This window comes from Phaenicophaeus curvirostris, chromosome 8 (assembly GCF_032191515.1).
Source record: "Phaenicophaeus curvirostris isolate KB17595 chromosome 8, BPBGC_Pcur_1.0, whole genome shotgun sequence".
Lineage (NCBI taxonomy): Eukaryota > Metazoa > Chordata > Aves > Cuculiformes > Cuculidae > Phaenicophaeus > Phaenicophaeus curvirostris.
Window position 1 is genome coordinate 14,507,489 of NC_091399.1, and position 17,693 is coordinate 14,525,181.

At 36.4% G+C, this 17,693-nt stretch overlaps 1 protein-coding gene across 4 annotated transcripts in view; it reads left to right on the forward strand.

Annotated features, from left to right (window-relative positions):
• Positions 1-17,693, forward strand: part of CAMSAP2 (calmodulin regulated spectrin associated protein family member 2) — an 88,698-nt gene that overhangs the window by 35,368 nt on the left and 35,637 nt on the right. For 2 of the 4 annotated variants that reach the window (XM_069862492.1, XM_069862493.1), the window contains exons 3-5: positions 9,631-9,792; positions 10,455-10,538; positions 16,717-16,749. In XM_069862492.1, the coding sequence (XP_069718593.1) occupies positions 9,631-9,792; positions 10,455-10,538; positions 16,717-16,749 (279 nt within the window). The remainder of the gene's footprint in view (positions 1-9,630; positions 9,793-10,454; positions 10,539-16,716; positions 16,750-17,693) is intronic. The other 2 variants (XM_069862494.1, XM_069862496.1) reach the window with 1 other exon arrangement.

Consider the following 17,693-nt stretch of genomic DNA (forward strand, 5'->3'; position numbering starts at 1 on the left):
AAAATCTCTCATGACCTTGGCTGTTGTTTTAGAAGAAAATTTTTTACAAGGTCAGTTGTCCTCTCATGTCTTACTGTGTGCTGTATTATGGTCTATAAATGTGATATTCATATAAACCTTTGAGGAAAAGGACAAATAACTTCTATTCTTAAAATAATTGTTGTTACAATAATGGGAGGGATGACCTTATTTCTCTGCCCTTTTTGTGCTTAATAAAGAAACAGCAATGAAATTTTCAGGAGCCTGTTCATGTGCAGATGAAGGAAGAAATATGATGTTTTCATATAAAAATTGAAGCTACTTTTCCTCTTTTTGAAGACAGTATGTTGAATTGAACAGACATAGTATTTTGATTTCTTCAGCCAATACTTTCCTAGATCAACAGAGAAAGCTAAGCCTGAGAAGGATCTCATGTTTCTGTCCTAAAAATAGGAGTTCGTACATCAGCAGTTAAACAAAACTCACAAAAACATTTCATAGATTCTTGAGCAGCATGTTTATAAATATATGGTGATATTTGCTGTGTCAGAATGAAGTTGTCTCTAAGTCTTGGATGCTTACACATCAGAGGTACGAGCTTCAACACTAATTTTTTTATTATTATTATTTAAGATGCTGAAAGATAGACATTTCCCCAACATATAAGGAAAATACAAATTTGGACCAAGGAGGATGGTCATTTCTCAAAAATGAAGATGAGTTTCACAACAAAACCCAATCTCTCATGTATAATTATAAGTTGTTCTTAAAATGCCTTGTCTGAATAATTTATGTCTTTATTTCCAATATTGTATTTTGGCAAGAATCTCACACAAGTCCCAGGTGGGGGACACAATTCCTGAGGAAATAGTGTGTAGGAATTAAGATCTTACCCTGGAAGGTCAGTCCAAGAACTGCACGGATACAGGCACCTCACTGTAATGTTAGTAAATGAAACCTTAAAAATTACCTGTAAGGGTATGCATAGAAAAAAAGCAAGAAAATTATAAGGAGCCTGTTCTGATGAAAATGTATGAATGCTTTACATTGACTCTTCATGCAAAAATTCATGCTTCTTTCCCCCTTTTGAAAGGCAGCATCCTGTTTGTTTTCAGCTGCTCATATCTCTTCCAACCTGGTGATTCTATGATTCTATATTGTCTTGTAACAACTTAGATTTTATGTGGTATGTTGAATTATGCTGGATTAAGGTCTGCATGTTTATTCTGGTTTTTATTGTCCTAGGGTAGCACGGCAGCTTGCCATGTTTGGCCGGATTGGCTTTGGGTGAGATGCAGTTTTTTAGCAACATCCCTGGCATTAGTTGGAGATTTCATTGATTCTTTTGATTCTTTTTTGATTTGAGAAAAGAGGGAACTGCAGGTGACTTTGATCTTCTACAAGAGGAAATATTGTTCTGTGCTTTCCTTTATTGAAAATAAATAAGCTTGATACAAACAGTGGTGCTGAGAGCTCAGTATTTGAAGCATGAGGGCTACATAGTCTTACTCTACATTTTAGTTCAGCCATGTATTTATCATGAGGCTGGGATTTTGTACTGAGGATACTAGTTAACTCTTAACAGCAAGGAAGATGTGGTTTTTGCCCAGGGAGGGTGAGGATTCTCCACTCTTGTTGATACTAAGAATTGCCTGAAGTCTTTGCGAAAACCTGAGCTAGTTGGACCTGCTTTGAGAAGGGGGTAGGTCTAAGTTTCTGTAGGTTTCCAAGTTCCAATTTCAAACATTATTTGAGTTCATCTCCAGCTAATTGTAGAAAATTGCAAACTTCTTGCGTTTGACCTGCAACTGAGACTCATCCTAAATTGCAATGAGTAATCAACCTTCCAATCTGTTGTGTGAAACATAGTAATTGAACAAATTGGTATATTATACTGTTCATCGCTCTGATTAGAAGTTCTTTTTTTTTACTCTAATTAGTGCTATGTGCAGAAGAGCTCATTATTAGAACTTAGGATATCAAAAATTAAGGCCACGCGGCTGTTGACAGACGTGTTAAATGTTGAGAACTATGTAAAACTTCATCCTCTGTATTACTTTAGGCAAAATCTTAATAAATTATTGTTTTAATATCAAGTTGATGGCATTCCTTGTGTCAGGTCAGTCTTTAACATTCATTCAGTGCTTTGAATTTTATAAAGATTGTGAGATAAAGCGAGAGAGTGACTAGTTTCATAGTAAGAAAAAGGCAAAACAGAAGTGCAGATTAGTCAGAAAGGATGTTGTATCAGTCATCTGAGCAACAAAACCTGCCATTCAGAATCAGCTATCACCATTTAATTGTGAAATGGATTAGCTGGAGGTCTATGGCGCAAAGTTTCAAAACCAGGCTACTCCGATAATGTTCTGAGCAGTGGCTCGGAGTGGCTGTGTCAGTGGGACTTGTAGTGTGCAGTGGCACAGTGCCAGGCTAAGTCATGCACTGGGGAAGAAGCGCCTCTTTTTCTGCCTCCACTCTCATCTCTGTTAATTTAGTACCACAGACCTATATACATTTTCAGGGGGACAACCTCAGCCTCTTTTATCTCTTTCCCTTTCTAACTTCCTCTATTGTGTACTCAGCACATCACCCAAACCTGAACTCTTCACCCCAAATATTCTAGCGACCCAGCTCATCTCATCACTGTTCTGCATCTCCATGAGGAAGTCGTAGTTCTCCAGCTCTCATAAAGCTGTGTTCCTTCAGCAGATTTTCTGATGTGAATAGGCTTGGATATTTCCTGGTGATAACTGCCTCTGGGGGTACTTTGGCTGAGCTACCAGGGAAGTTAAACTACTGCTTTTAGTGTCGTGGCTATGCAGGTATGAGTGAACCAGGAAGAAGGAAGTACTTATTATTTATATATGGATATAGTTTGTTTATAACCAAAGTCCTGTTTCTCTTTTTCCCACTCCTGTATTCTTCAAAGATTGATGGAGATTGTGATGACGTAAGAAATTCAAAAAGTGTTTCATATGATTACTGCTTCTTCTTGGTTTAAATGTTCAGAGCGTAAGAGCAAGGAGACAGTGCATATATGTAACAGAATATACATTTTTGTAAGGGATTTTTATTTCTGATTTATTTGGATGCAGGATATGAGAGGATATCCTTAATTATCTGTGAAAACAAACTGCTATGCGAAAGTTGAGGCTGTTGCTATTTATTCATCTAAATGTTTACAACTATCTTGTTATCGATTCTCCTACTTTAATTTCTTGTTTTAATTTAACCTATCCAACTACAAATGTTTTGGTTTTTGAAACATGGAGTATTTGGCACAAAAGGCACTGAAGGGCCTTCCATGAATTTTACCATCAAGTACTTGATTTTTCCAACTTCTTGTTGGAACTTCTAATGTAGTTGTGAAGTGTATTGGTTCTTGATTCCAGTGCATGTCATGGAGATATTTTATTTCACTGTGACCTGGACTGGGGCAAGTTCTCACTTGGTTATGTGATTCAGAAAGAATTAGGGATTCTCTGCTAAGTATTTAATTAGGATTGAGTTAACAGACAGAATTATTAAATTCCCTGACAGCGTAATGAGGAAACTTCAGGTAGAAGAACTTAGAAATGCAATCAAAATGCTTAACTCAGCAAGTGTCTGGACATAACAAATCCTTTTTTAGCAGTAAATTAGATTTCCCATGTCAGATGTGTACAGTCACTCAAATAATGATGGTTTTTATATACTCATATAATTGATCGATAAATTTGAAAAGCTAACTGAATAGAGAAGCTTATAATAAATATTTAAAGTAAAAGTCATTCTCTCTTCCTTGCCAAACCTGCTGCAGTGTGTTTAGCATGAGTCAGTAATGCCCATTCTTGCTGAACAAACATCTTATCAGAGTCAAGCTCTTGTTCTCATGAAAATGCAGTGAGGAGATAATTCAACGTGATCATTCCATTGCAGGTGAAGAATAACGAGACTACTGGGCTTATTCTGGAATTGTACTAGGCATCAGTGCTGCATGAGGCTAGAAAAGACTCCAGAAGCTGTGAGTTAGCGTGGTACAGGAGGAGATCCTCACAGTGCTCTTGGCAGCTTTTTCACTGCAGTTGTCCTGTATGTTCAGTCCCCTACTTGCCTGTTATTCCTATCTTTCTTTTACTAAGCATATCAGCAACTCTGTTTTTCCGTGTCTTCTCTCCTTGTCCTATAGTTGCTATTCTGTATGATCCATACCTGCTTGCAGTCATAAATTCAATGACTGTTTTTATGGGGATGACCTCTGTCTGATTTGCTGTATTCTTTCTTGCTTTGTTTGTTTCTAGTTATCTTTTGCTCTGCCTGGATAATAATCATATAAGGAAATGTAACATTAGAAACAGGTACATAGTGGCAAAACTTTGATCAGAACTTCAGTTTTACTTTAAGGAATGTTACTTACACTTTGCATTACAAATCGGTGATTTTTAAGAATACACCAAGAATTCAGTGTGTTTGTTCTCTTAGTCCTTACTTGTGTGTAATATCTTCAGAGTAAGTTTCATCAAGCCCATGGAATTTACTTTGTATTTTACTGTTAACTGAAGTAAGGGACTCAACTTGCTGCTTTTTACTGCATTGTGAGAAATATCTGTATCTGACATCTGTTCTCAGGAGGCAGGAACAGTGGGTTACCCGTGTAGCTATTACTACAAAGGTGATATAAGTGTTCTCCCAGCTAGTTGTGAAGAGCTGATCTCTTCTCTTCTTTGCTCAAGTGCCTGATCCAGTGTAGGCAAAACCTTTAGGGGAATTTGGCTAGGAATGTAAGTGTTTATTGTGTGAGAACTACAGACTTTTTGTGAAGTATTTTTTTAAATATACTTTTTAAAATATTGTTAAGTATATTTTAAAAATATTTTGAAATATTAAAAAATTTTTTAAACATTTTTTTTTAAATTCCTTCACAAAATTATTTTCAGAAAAATTATTGAAGCACGGCCACTTTCGATAAGAACAGAAATATGTATTCTTGTTTACGAAAGCCATATCCTGTCAAAGAGCAAATCTCTTCTCCAAAGCTTACTTAGACCAGGGAACTTATTCTTTCAATAAAAGACTCAAGGGAAGGTTTTTTTTATTTCTTTTAGCATGAGAATAACATAGCCTCTGTTTTCTTTCTGTTCCTTTCTTCAGTCGCTATAGTGGGAAGTGATTTTGCCTATGAGTTTCCTAAAGGGTCAAGCCAGAACATGACCTCTGACATGAATATTGTTTAATAGAATCTGAGAAGTAGCCTTGGGAGTTGGGTAACAATATAGAAGATGTCTATAAAATGCTGTATTTATCCATAAGAGTCTGTGTGTATGTTACCCTATATACCTTTTGCTTCATACACTTTTTAATAAAGTTATTTGCAACTTGGAGGTGGAGCAAGCTCTGTAGTCAAAGATTAGGCAGACAGAGAAAGCATTAGCAGTCATGCTCTGAATATTTTGTCCTCTATAGTTCAGTAAGCTTCTTACTTAACTACTCAGCAGTAGAAAATAAAGCCGTGAGATCTACATTACAGGGTAGAAACTAACAAGTAATTACATGAGATCATAAGATTACTGAGTTAAAACTCCAGTGTTCCATTCCAGTTGTAGCTGGGAAAGACAAAACCATGTTTGTGTCTTAGAAAATAAAATACCTCTAAGAATCCAGTATTTTGCATTTCTTTTAGTATTTTGCATTTCTTTTAGTATTTTGTGGTGTGCCATGTAAGACTTGAGTACTTTGCACCCTTGTAGTGAAATCATCACAGAATGAAAGATTTTTTGAATTGGCTTAAACCAAATCTCTGCATAACAAAGTTTTGTGATGGAAGTGCATTGCTGCCACTGTTACTTATTGCTGCCACGTTGATGTTATTTTTTTAAAGCTGTTTCTCTAGTGGCTTTATATGCTACTCTGCAATTTAATATGTTACCGATTTGTTTATTTCTCTAAAAAACCTTTTTTTGAAATCATGCGTCCGTATTCCAGTGTGCTTTGTTGCAGTTCTGGATTGGGAAATGTGACAGCACGAAATCCTGTCTGGGTTTTTTTATGCAATGTGTTGTAACGTGGACAACTTGCAGGAAATACCAGCATTTGGGGTACCATTCTGGTACCAGGCAGCAGCAGCTCCTGGAGGGTCCTTTCAGGCCTTGTATTACAGGCTTGTCCAGAGAAGGGAAACCTGGCTGAGCAGCTGATCCTTGGTTTTGCCCAGCTCAGAACAGTACCTGTATTTCCCCATCAGATATGAAAGGTTGCTTCCTTGTGCCATAATTCAGTCACAATTGCAGATCTGACTAACAAGTGACGTCTCCCTCACGCTCCTTTAGCAATGCCTAAAACATGCTGTTTGGTGAGAGATGCACAAAAAAAATGGAACTTTATTTACTGCCAGTATAATTTTTTTTAATTATTTTATTTTAGAGAATTTGAACAGTTATGCTGATAAACCCTGTATTTGGAACAGTAGTTCTGGTTTTGTAGTGCAGTTTTTAATTTAGTCTTTCTTGTTGAGCATAGTGAATTTAAGGTTGTAAAAGAACGCAGCTTGTCTTGCTCTTTTCAGAGTAAGTGGAAGAAAAGCATTAGACCTCTGTGTGGAATTAAAAAGTTCTGTCTTTGTTCTGTACTCCTTTTTTTAAAAAACAAACACGCAAACAACTGTTTTAGGTATAAATTATCTTATGTACTTATCCATAGATGTTAATAGTTTTAGATATCCATAAAATAAATTACTTATAAAATGAAGCTTGGTTTTACTAACTGGGAAAAATAGCATTTTTGGAGTTTGTTTCTTGGGATAATGGATGCAAGTTGACTCAAACTCTTCTTTTTGCTTGCTGTTTTTAAAAAATCTTTTCTTGAGCATCCTATCAGGTTTATAAAGCAAATAATTTTGAGTCACTTTATTTAGAGTCTGAAGATGCTTGTATTTGGTAGCTTATATGAAATAAAGAGTTGACACTTGTTTTTGATAGCAGAGAGTGTTACCTAAGGTGATCTCTTTCATTGTTCCTCCCATTTGCCTAAGTAGTTTGCAGTTCATTAATAATTTGTTAGAAATAATTTGTTAGAAACACTGAAAAATTGACTCAGCTAGTTATAAATGCATTAAGAAAATTTAATTATTTACAATATTTCGAGCATATTGGCAGTTTTAGAAGCACTTCAGTAGCTTTCTCTTGTCTTTTGGCAGTCCACTTCATAGGTGCGATTGAGTTGTACAGGGAAACTGCTGATCCAGCATGGGTGGTGAAGGCTGCTGAGTTTCCTCAGGAAGCGTTGCCAGGGGTTGCGTTCCTTGCAGGGCTGTCTCGGAGCGCAGGCACGGTAGCCAAAGAACTGTAATAGTTGTGGATCAACAGTTGGGAAAGATGATTTGGCTCCTTTAGAGCTTCCTTGGTTGTCAAACCTGAACTGGAAGGCTGTGTCCCAAAGGCAGCAGACGAAAACAATCACCTTGTGCAGCAGGCGGTCCGAGTGCTTCTGGGTCAGCACAGATGACTCAGCTCTCCCCTGCCAGCACTGCTCTGTATGAGGCCTCTCTTACGTCTGGCTGGGAAACACTGCCTCCTCTTAAAAAGCAAATCTAGCATTTTCTTCCTATTTTAATATCTGCATTTCACTTTCCAGGGAGGTTCTGGAAATGGCACAAGTTTTTAAGCCAGGTGCTGTTCAGACTAGGTAACAAAGATATAGCAAGGAAATACCGTTAAAGCCACACCTCAAGACGTCAGAGACAATCCAAGTCGTCTTTATTCCTGTTTTGCACTCGCTAAACGACCCTTCTGCAATCTGAGCTGGAAACTCCTGCAGGCCTGCAGGGATTTGTGTGGCTGACCCAGGCTCTGCCATCCCTCATACGCTGTGGGACTTCTCCTCTAGTTCATGTGGGACTCTGTCTAGACTCTTTCTCTACATCGTTGGGCTAACAAAGGAGTGACTTTTCTGTATTTATGCATAGAATTGCTGTATTTCACACTAGAGTGCAGGTTCCTCAGGAGACTGGCAATGAGCAACACACTTGTCTTTTCCTTCTTAAATACTCTGAAGAATTCAGCTTCTCAGCTCTTTCCCTTGTTCATATGAAGAGCTTGTATCAGTAGCTGGCCACTAAAAATCTGTAAATAAATTCATAAGGAAGGTGAATGCGGTGAAAAGAGTTTATTTGGAGTAAGTCAGTCTGGTGGCAGGAGGGAAGAGGCGCTGGTTCCTAGCTTATTCACACTACTCGCGCTACGGCACAAATGGAGTGTGTGACAGGCAGGGGCTCTCGGTTTCACATCCAGGGTCTGATGAGAGCAAGCCCATCCCAGGAAGGTTGGCTGAAAGGAGCAGTTCTGTGAAGGCCTTTAGTAGGTAAAGTATGCACTGTTTGTTTCTTTTGTCAAACAAAGCAACTAAACTGCAGAAAAAATGGGTATGCGCTGCTGCCTGCTTCCGAGGCCAACATCATCACCTTCGTTGGTGATGCAAACACTAAGGGCAGCACAAAGTCCTGTACTGTTCATCTTTTTCCAGCTGGGAATTCTGGAATAAATGATAAGCATGTGCTACCTTAACTACAGCGTTAGATAGTGTATTGCTGTGTGACTCACGTTGTTCATTGTTGTTGCCATGGCTGTTAATAGCTACCTTGTGAGACTTTTATATGGATATTTTTTATAGAATTGAATTGATGGCATTAACAAGTGTTTGGGATCTTGCTTGCATCGTGAGCTGTGTCTGAAGGCAACATTATAAAAAACAATACTGTCTTTGGAATTGTTCTCGTTCATGAGAAATGTTGCTTAATACTTAGAAAGCTGTTGTTCTTAGCACGAAGCAGACACAAATCTGTTTAGCCGTAGGCACTGCTGCTACAAACCGCCCTCATTTTCTTTTTCAGTCACAAGAGTCTAATGTAAATCCTGGTTGACAGCCTCTATTTTGTTGTGTTTGGTTTGGTTGTTTTTTAGTTATTACAAACTGTGAAACGACCATTGTCTTTAAATACATAACACCAGGAGAAATATGCCTTCTCTTTTAACAGAAGCTATATTTTATTTATCATTGTATACTTATTTTATACCTAGGTACGCATATATAGCTGCATCTTCATACGATAATAAATTTATTGGACAAAAAAATTGTTTTAATCATGTTTTTATTTACTTAAGATTAGTATAATTGTGTCTTCTCCCTGGATTATGATTTAAAAACAGATAAATTGCTTCTTATTAATGAGGTATTTTCATGATGATGAAGGCTGTTCACCACACAGTCTCAGCTTTTATTTCCAGTACAAATAAAACTGATTAGGCACAAGTTTTTGTTTTCACTAAGGTGACAAATTTAGAAGATCTTCTTAGCACTATTAAAAGTGATGCAATGTTTGAATCATTTGAATTGCTTATTATTTCCATATCCAGTTCTTTATTTTTAATTTTGTTGCACAAGTTACTTTAATTGGCAATAAGTATTTTTTAAGTAATGCCCCTGTGCTTTGTTTTGCATTCTTGAATCTATTAAATGTGTTTGTCTTCATTTTTCTTTCATTCAAAAACCAAGGACTGGACAGACTTGCAGCATTTGCAGTGTTGGTTTTGCGTGTATGTTGCTGTGTTCAGAAACAATACATACAAAGGTGATCTTTTGATTTGTAAACTAATTAGGTATTGACACTTCTCTTTGTAGAGCGCTCACTTGGCCATGATCGATACTCTCATGATGGCATATACTGTAGAGATGGTCAGCGTTGAGAAAGTGATTGCGTGCACACAGCAGTATTCATCCTTCTTCCAAGCTACAGATCTTCCTTATGACATTGAGGATGCTATCATGTACTGGATAAACAAGGTACGAGTACTGGAAAAGCAAGCTGTCATTTTCTTTGTAGTTTTTGTGATTCTATTAGAGATGAGTGGGTAGGATATGTATGTACGTAGGTAGGTATATAAAGACTGTGTCTGCTACAGAATGTTTCTTCATCTCTGTGTATGGATAATGAAAAGCAAATTTTACAGGAACAAGTTAAACATGTTATGAGAACCAAATAAATGGTAGTCTAAATGAAATACTAGAACATGCATTACATGTGACGTCATAGCAGTCACTGTCATGTTAAGATGCTATGGTGTCTGCTCGAGGGTCTCTTTTTGGCTTTTTAAGAATTGTTGTCTTATTGTCTAATTTATCGTGATTTAGATCAAAGATATTCTGTTCGTATTTGAAAATATCTTGCTTGAAGTGACCTAACTTCACTGCATGATCAAATCAAGTAACAAGGATGCACTGTTAATCAAATGTCATCCACCATAATATGAGGCAGGTTAGTTTGCACAATGTAAAGCAGGCAGCTGGTGACTCCAAACTGCATCCGAAACTGGCATTTGCTGATTATGCTTCAGGGCTGTAGTCTGAAATATTTATTTAAACTTTTTAGTTTCATAGACCTTTTGAAAACTTAGAATTTCTATGACTTGTTTCTTAGATCACCGAATAAACTGTTTTGTCTCTAGGTAAATGATCATTTGAAAGACATAATGGAACAGGAACAAAAACTAAAAGAGCATCACAGCACAGAATCTGCAGGAGGTCAAAAGGTAGGTGTCCGAGCTAAAATGCTTCTTGTTTAAAATATTTATCTGTAAACAAAGCCCACTTGTGTATAGTATGTATAGATAAATACGTACTTGTTGACATTAAACTTCTAACTGCTTGTTAAAGAAAGCAAACTTTTAGTATTCAGTCAATTTGTTGTTAATTTTCTTGTTTCCATTAAAATATCTATTTAAATGTAACACTGATAGAGTTGTACTTTTTATTCCCAGTTGTCCTTTTCGACAAATAAATCTTGGAAGACAGGGAAACATCTGTTATTGTAGTCCTAGGGAATTTATAAGGATGAATGAATTAAAAGCACAGTCAGATCTGATATGAGGAAGACCACCACATTTTTTAATCATGATTTTTAAGGTATTTTTTCTTCATGAACTGCATGCATCTCGAAGGAGAAATCTGTATGTGGCATCATAGGGACCATTGCTTTGGTTGTGATCCAAAATACTGGTTGATTACAGATTTTATAACGTATACAACAAGAACAGACTATATTTGATTCTCTTTCCTAACAGGTTTTTTTTTACTCTTCTTTGCGGAGCTCAGTTAAATGAATAGCATTATACCCGCCAACATGCAGAAGGCTAGCATACAATTCCAGAGTATGTTAAATTGCTTGCTTCAGAATAAGCAATAATTTATTCTATTGCAATTTCACCTTCCCCGAAGGTGTTTAAGGCACGGGTGGACGAGGTGCTAAGGGGCGTGGTTTAGTGTTTGATAGGAATGGTTGGACTCAATGATCCGGTGGGTCTCTTCCAACCTGGTTATTCTATGATTCTATGATTCCGTAATTGTTATTGGGGAATTGGCTATCAGTTGGAGCACCCTTTTGTATTACCCCTGCACTGGAATGCAGAGCAGATTTCATAGCTACTGCGAGGTTTTAATCCTATAGTTCCCCTCCTGGTCTGTTTTCGTGTAAACGTCTGTCTCCGTTTCAGTGCTAGTCTGAAGGAGTTGTGGGTTATCAGGCTGGATTAGAAATTTGGCTTCAAAAAGCGTATATGCAATGAATGCCCCTGCACATATGGATTTTTTTTAAATATAATGAAACTTGAAGGCTAATTACTAAGTATGTGACTTGGCAAAGGAAAACGGGTTTTTTAATAGTAGTAGTGTTACCCTGATGCATATATCCTGATGTGGAAAATTTAATCTGTGTTCAGTAGTGATGATGGCATAGAAATCTGGAGAACAAGATGTCCTTGACAAGTTCATTTCTCAAATTTAAATAAAACAAAGTAAACAGGTTGCAGGGAGATAACCTATGACCCTGTGTCCTCTAGAGATTTTTCTTCTTTGTGAAAGTAAGAATAGGAAGTTTTGTGTGGTTTTTAGGTCACTTTGAAAGATGAGAATAATTTTTAAAATCCAGAGTGCATAAGAGTCTTAATATGGTAAACAAAGATCTATCAAAGAGAACACTCTTATCAGAGCAATACCATAAAATTATCTATTTGTAAAAATTAAGTGATGGTTATTGTCACTTGTGTTATACTTCACATTTTATATTAGGAATAGCAAGATAAAATTTTAGTTTATGATTTATCTTCAATACCAGCATTCTTGAATTAACTGTTGAAAGACTTGCATAGTCCATAACTGATCCCATAAATTGACCCAGTGGAGTAAAGCTTTTACATAAAAATGATATATGCATTTGTGGTGGTTTTCGTATGAATTCTGAAACTATAACACAACCAGAGCCCTCTTCTGTTGGCCATTGTACAAAGGCACTTGCAAAATAGCAAAATCATGCTACAGTTGCCATATCATGGGAAAAGTTGTAATTAAGGCCTTCTTTCTGTACATTGAATTTTAGGTTCTGTTAACCCAGGTACATTATGTTAGTTGCCTCAATGTGGGATTTGGCGGCATAAATTACCTTGTCAAGTGAGGTATTCCATATTAAGGGGTTGTATTAGCATAGCTTTATTAGCTAAAATCTCAACAGGAGCAAAACCTCAGGCTCCAGTTGACCCCCAGATGTCTCTTCCAACAGGAAATTTATTGCAGATTATGGTTTACAGAAAAAACAAGGTTATTAGAAAGTTAGCTATCCTTCAAATTTAAGTATGTGAGAAAAATGAGGGTAAAATTACTGAGATGGTGAGTCAAAATATCATTTACACTTTAAAGTTTCAGTCGATACGATGATAAAATGGAGTCTGCTTCTAGAAAATAATTCAACTCTATTTTCAAGTATTTAAGGAATTTGAATTAATAAACTTTTTATCTTTGCGTGCGGAAAGACAGCAGCATATTTTTAACAACTTCAGGTTATTTAACTCCAGGATTTCTTTGAGAAACACTGGTCTATTAACCTGATAGCTAATTACTGTGAAATCTCAGCCATTCTTTTTGTCATGTGCCTCACTTTTGCTGAAGCTAATGGTGATTGCACACATGAAAGCATCTCAGATTTAGAAACGCATTAAACACCATAACTAAAATCTATATTTCTTAACCACGTATCATATTGTATGGTAGCTTTCCAAAAAAAAACTATGGTGCAGATCCATAGGATGGATCAGTTGAATCAAATCAAATTGGTCAGAGTTTCTAACAGGAGTTTCTGTTAAATTATGACATAGCTCCTGTCAAGCATCCCTTAGTATTTATTCCCAGATACCCAGGTATTTTAACCTGATTATCTGTCTTCATATTGCATCAGGCTGTGTATTCCTCTTTTTATAACACCAAATCAGTGACACATCCTGTTACTTCATGGCCATGACCCTACCTCATAGACCCCAATGCTGTGGAATAACTGGAGCTGGGCTTGAGTTAGGGCGTGGGTTCTATCTCATATTACAGTTGCAGCTTAATTCTCAGCATCTGAATTCAATTTTTATTTTCTTTGACGTTTTTAAATTCCTAACTGATGCTTTTATTTGTATTTTAAAACATAGCATGAAGGGGAACTGGGATGTTTTATTGTGCCTCTGTCTTCCACCATCCATTTGAGGTTGGGGCTCTGCTTTGTAGTTTAGATTCTCCGTGTTACCATCACAGTTGGCAGTTCTAAAGGTCAATTTTTCCATTCCAAAACTTAAGAAACTTGGCAATTTCTCTTTTGCTTTAACTAAACACCGTTGAATATTTAATCTGCAGAATTTCTAAGGTGAGGTCCGGTTTTGAACTTGAACTGAATTTAAATTAAGAATGCCTCTTCTTCTGATTTATAGAGATGGCCAAATAAGCATGGGAGGGATAGATCATTCTAGGCCTTGGGGAAAACTTTTTTTTAGTTTTAATTTCTGGCCAAGAAGCAGCAAAGTTATGTACCTAGCAGGCGAAACAAAGTTAATGAGTAGCCTTTTCAATTATTTTATAATTTCCCATTGTGATAAATTCATAAATCTATAAATTGTGAAAAATAATTTCAGCGTAAACCTCAAGCCTACCAAACCAATGCCTTGCTGTCCTGTTACAAATCTGTGGAGAACCTTTTAGCAATAAATAGTAAATCTTTACACTTCTATAAGTTCTAAGGGTCATGTACACAGATGAATAAATGATGCAGCTGATATTTTCTATTTCTGAATAGACGATAACTGTTAACAGTTTATGAGATTGCTTTTCTTTTCCTTCACTTTCTTCTGCTGCTAGCTTCCTGTAGAAGATAAGAGAGGAAGGAGTATGTATGACTTTTAGTTCCAGGTAGTCCTCTGTGGATCTTGATCAGCCGGTGATTTGTGGTAACCTCATCTTTTTCTGGTAGAGCCTCTGCACCTTCTTTCAGAATTAGGATTTCAAGTTTTGTAGTGAATAGCTTTGGTTTTCAGGCTTCCATTGAATAATATGTCGTGAATGCATGGTTGCACTCGTTAAACTACTGATGTTCGAGGTAGTCAAAGCTTTCTCAAAAACATTTTATTGTCCCATCTGGTTTTGTGATTTAAACTCAATCAGTCTTAACAGATTTAAGCCAAACCAGTGCAAATCCTCTGAGAGAAACGAATATGAGAGCATTCATCCAAAGGCCTGAGCTCTTTAAACAATTTTTTTTAAAAAAACTAGTTTAAACAGTGCAACTTCTTGTGTGAAGGTAAAACACTAACGTCGTAGTTCCACTTTTGGTTTAATGTGACATAAATCCACACTGCTAGCAAAAGCTAACCTGTCAAGGAGAAAATTCTGCAGCAGGATCAGCTTCTTGATGCAATTAATACAATTAATGCACAGCTGCATGAACAAATGATTGTGCAAGGAAGACACCAGAAACAAGTATTTAATGCAGGGCACGACTACCATTTTTCGGCACCATAGGATGAATTTATGCAGAGTTAAAATTATCATATTCCCCTTTTTCTTACAGGGATTAAACAATATTCTTGTAAAACTGTAAGCCCTCAACCTGAGGGACTGTTTTCTTCTTTTGTAGTTTTTTGGTTTGGGTTGGGTTTTTTTTGGTTGGATTATTTTTAAAAAACAACACTGGGAGAAGTCAGTCAGGATTTGTTCCTGGGGAAAATGATTTATTCCTGTTGATAGAAAATGCCAGTTGAACAGGCATTGAATTCCCATTATGTTCAGCTTTTCTTTTTTCTTTATGTGCCTTTACAAAGTGTATATTTATAAATCTTATAGTGTGTTTGAATTTAAACTTGTTCTTCTTCGATCTTTGAGCCTCTTGAAGCATTTTCACAGTCCTCTCAACTGTAGTTTCAGCCAAGTCAGCAAATAAAAATGTACCTTGAATTGCTAGTATTGCGTTCCGTTTGTACTATTACAGAGAGATGGTCTTTAGAATTGAAATAAATGTGTGCTTTTTTTCTTTAGCTTATCATTAAATAGACATTATGGACCTTTCCAGTCCAAGTCTGAAACACACTTCACCTTGATAACTCAAAGAAGGTTCCGGTTAGTGTTAAGTAGAATGTCAGGAAGTCGAGGTTGATCAGTCCATTTACTTAAAACCTTGCTTTATGATACGGTTCACAGTTTCTGATTGCAGTCACACATTGATATAATTTGTTTTCAAATTAGACTTTTCCATCCATTGGCCATACTTCAGTGAAAGGAAGAGAAACTGAACCTTGTGGGAAGTGCTGTAGTTGCTTGTGACAGAAATGTCTAGAGCCACACATGAACATGCATCTTATAGTTCAGTTCTTCTAATTGGCTTTTTTTTCCCAGAGTAATTTTAAAACTGTTTCCAGAAAATATTTATCCTCCTTTAAAAACAAAAAAATTTAAAAAATCCAACTTTCCTTCACTTCGTTAATTGGTTTGAATTTTTTTTTAATTCTACAGTTCATGCAATAGGGTGGTGAAGCCTTTGTGTGTATAAGAATGCTACATGTTCTTTTTTCTTAATAGCAGAATATTATGTTAGCCTAGTATATAGAGTTACAGAAAAATTCACCGACTTCAAGGTGCTTAGGATTAAACTTTTAGGTCACATTTCCTATCTGTACGACTTTTTCTTTGTCACTTAGTGTTGTGTTTTTTTCATCACGTGTGAATTCAGAATTGTACGTAGCAGTTGTGATCATTTACCTGCTGGTAGCCCCAACTCCATCCACATTTCAGGTCATTGCACATCATGCAGCTGATGCTGATGTGGTTTGTCATGGCAAAATATAGCTGCCTGCATCTCTTCTTGTTCTGAAAACTGTCATGTGATTGTTTAAAAATATTGTTAAATGTTATAAACATAACTGTTTGGCTTGAAGTAACTAATGCAAGCTTCACTGCAGTTGGTTGTACTGTACTACAGCGTGTTTATACCTTTTTTTATTGCTTTAGCTCCCCTGCTTCCCATGTGTGCTGCTGGAGTTCATTTTGATACTTGTGATATCATGATTTCAAGTCTCAAATGAATTCTTCAGTCGGATTGCATATGTAGGGTACAATTAGATGTGTGCAAGCATTACATAAAACTGCATTGATCTGGCAATCTTATCTGTTCATGTGGGAAAATTGCAATGTTGATCTCCAAAGACTGCAGACGTATTACTCCAGTGTTATTTCTGCTAATTAGTCAAATACAGTGCACTAATGCTTAGCATTAAATTACAATTCACTGTTATACATAACTGAGAATGTTAAAGAAAATTGCTTTGTAAAAGTAACTTATGAAATCTGATAAATTGTTCCTTTTTTTTCTTCGCTTTTTGCTTTTATTCTTTTTTCCTACTGCTTCCTCTGAAGTCTCCTACCAAATGGTTTTGGAAACTGGTTCCTGTAAGTTTGCCCAACTGCTTCACTTTGATGAAATAACTTATTTTGGGAATGGCTTTGTCCATGTCATGCTTGTCTAGTCTTTCATTTCACATATCTCTACAAGATAATATTATATGAGATTGCTCTGCGAAGGTGTGCATAGTACAGAAGCTTATTTTGCAAGGTAATCTGTGCAAAATAAATCCAAGATAGGATGCTGGATAAGGAATAACTTTTCAAGCAGTCAAGTTCTGTATGGGTTTGTATAAGGCAGTGGTACCTGTTATTAACTAGTGTCAGGTGATGAGGTTTTTGCCAGCTACTTTTTCATAAGTTTTTGGCAGATATATACTATTTGATGCTGACATTTATTACAACATTTATCTAGAATTCCAGTTTTTCAGCTGTTTTAAGGCTGCTATTAATCCCTCCCCACACAAAATAACCCAAAGCAGTCTCCTATTAATGAGACTATAACTTCACTAAAAGTGATGAAAATTAACTGTTCAGATCTCTAAATAATAAAGTTGGTTTTTTTTGTGCCATGTCACCTTGGGATTATCATTACTTTCCTCGATTATATAGCTCTTCGCCCCTGAAATGGATTCATATAGTTTATTCTGCAACAGGTTTGACTGGTAGCAAAGTAGTCAGCTGTTTAGGTATATGCAGAATTTCATATTTCTGGTCTGAATTCCAGATAACTAAATCTGATCTGTCTTTGAGCTAAGGATTACCAAACAACTGATGTAGCAGTCCCTCAGATATTTGTTATAACTAGTAAAAGATTATTTACACATTGCAAAGAGAATCAAAAATAACAAGGCAGTAACACATATGCAGCAACAGAAATCATTTGTTGCTTGGAAAACCAGTTTACAAGTGCTGTCTTCAGCAGATTAATTAGTATTCAAGTGCATAGCAGTTTGTACTGGTCAGTCAGTTTCTCTATAATGCTGTGTGTT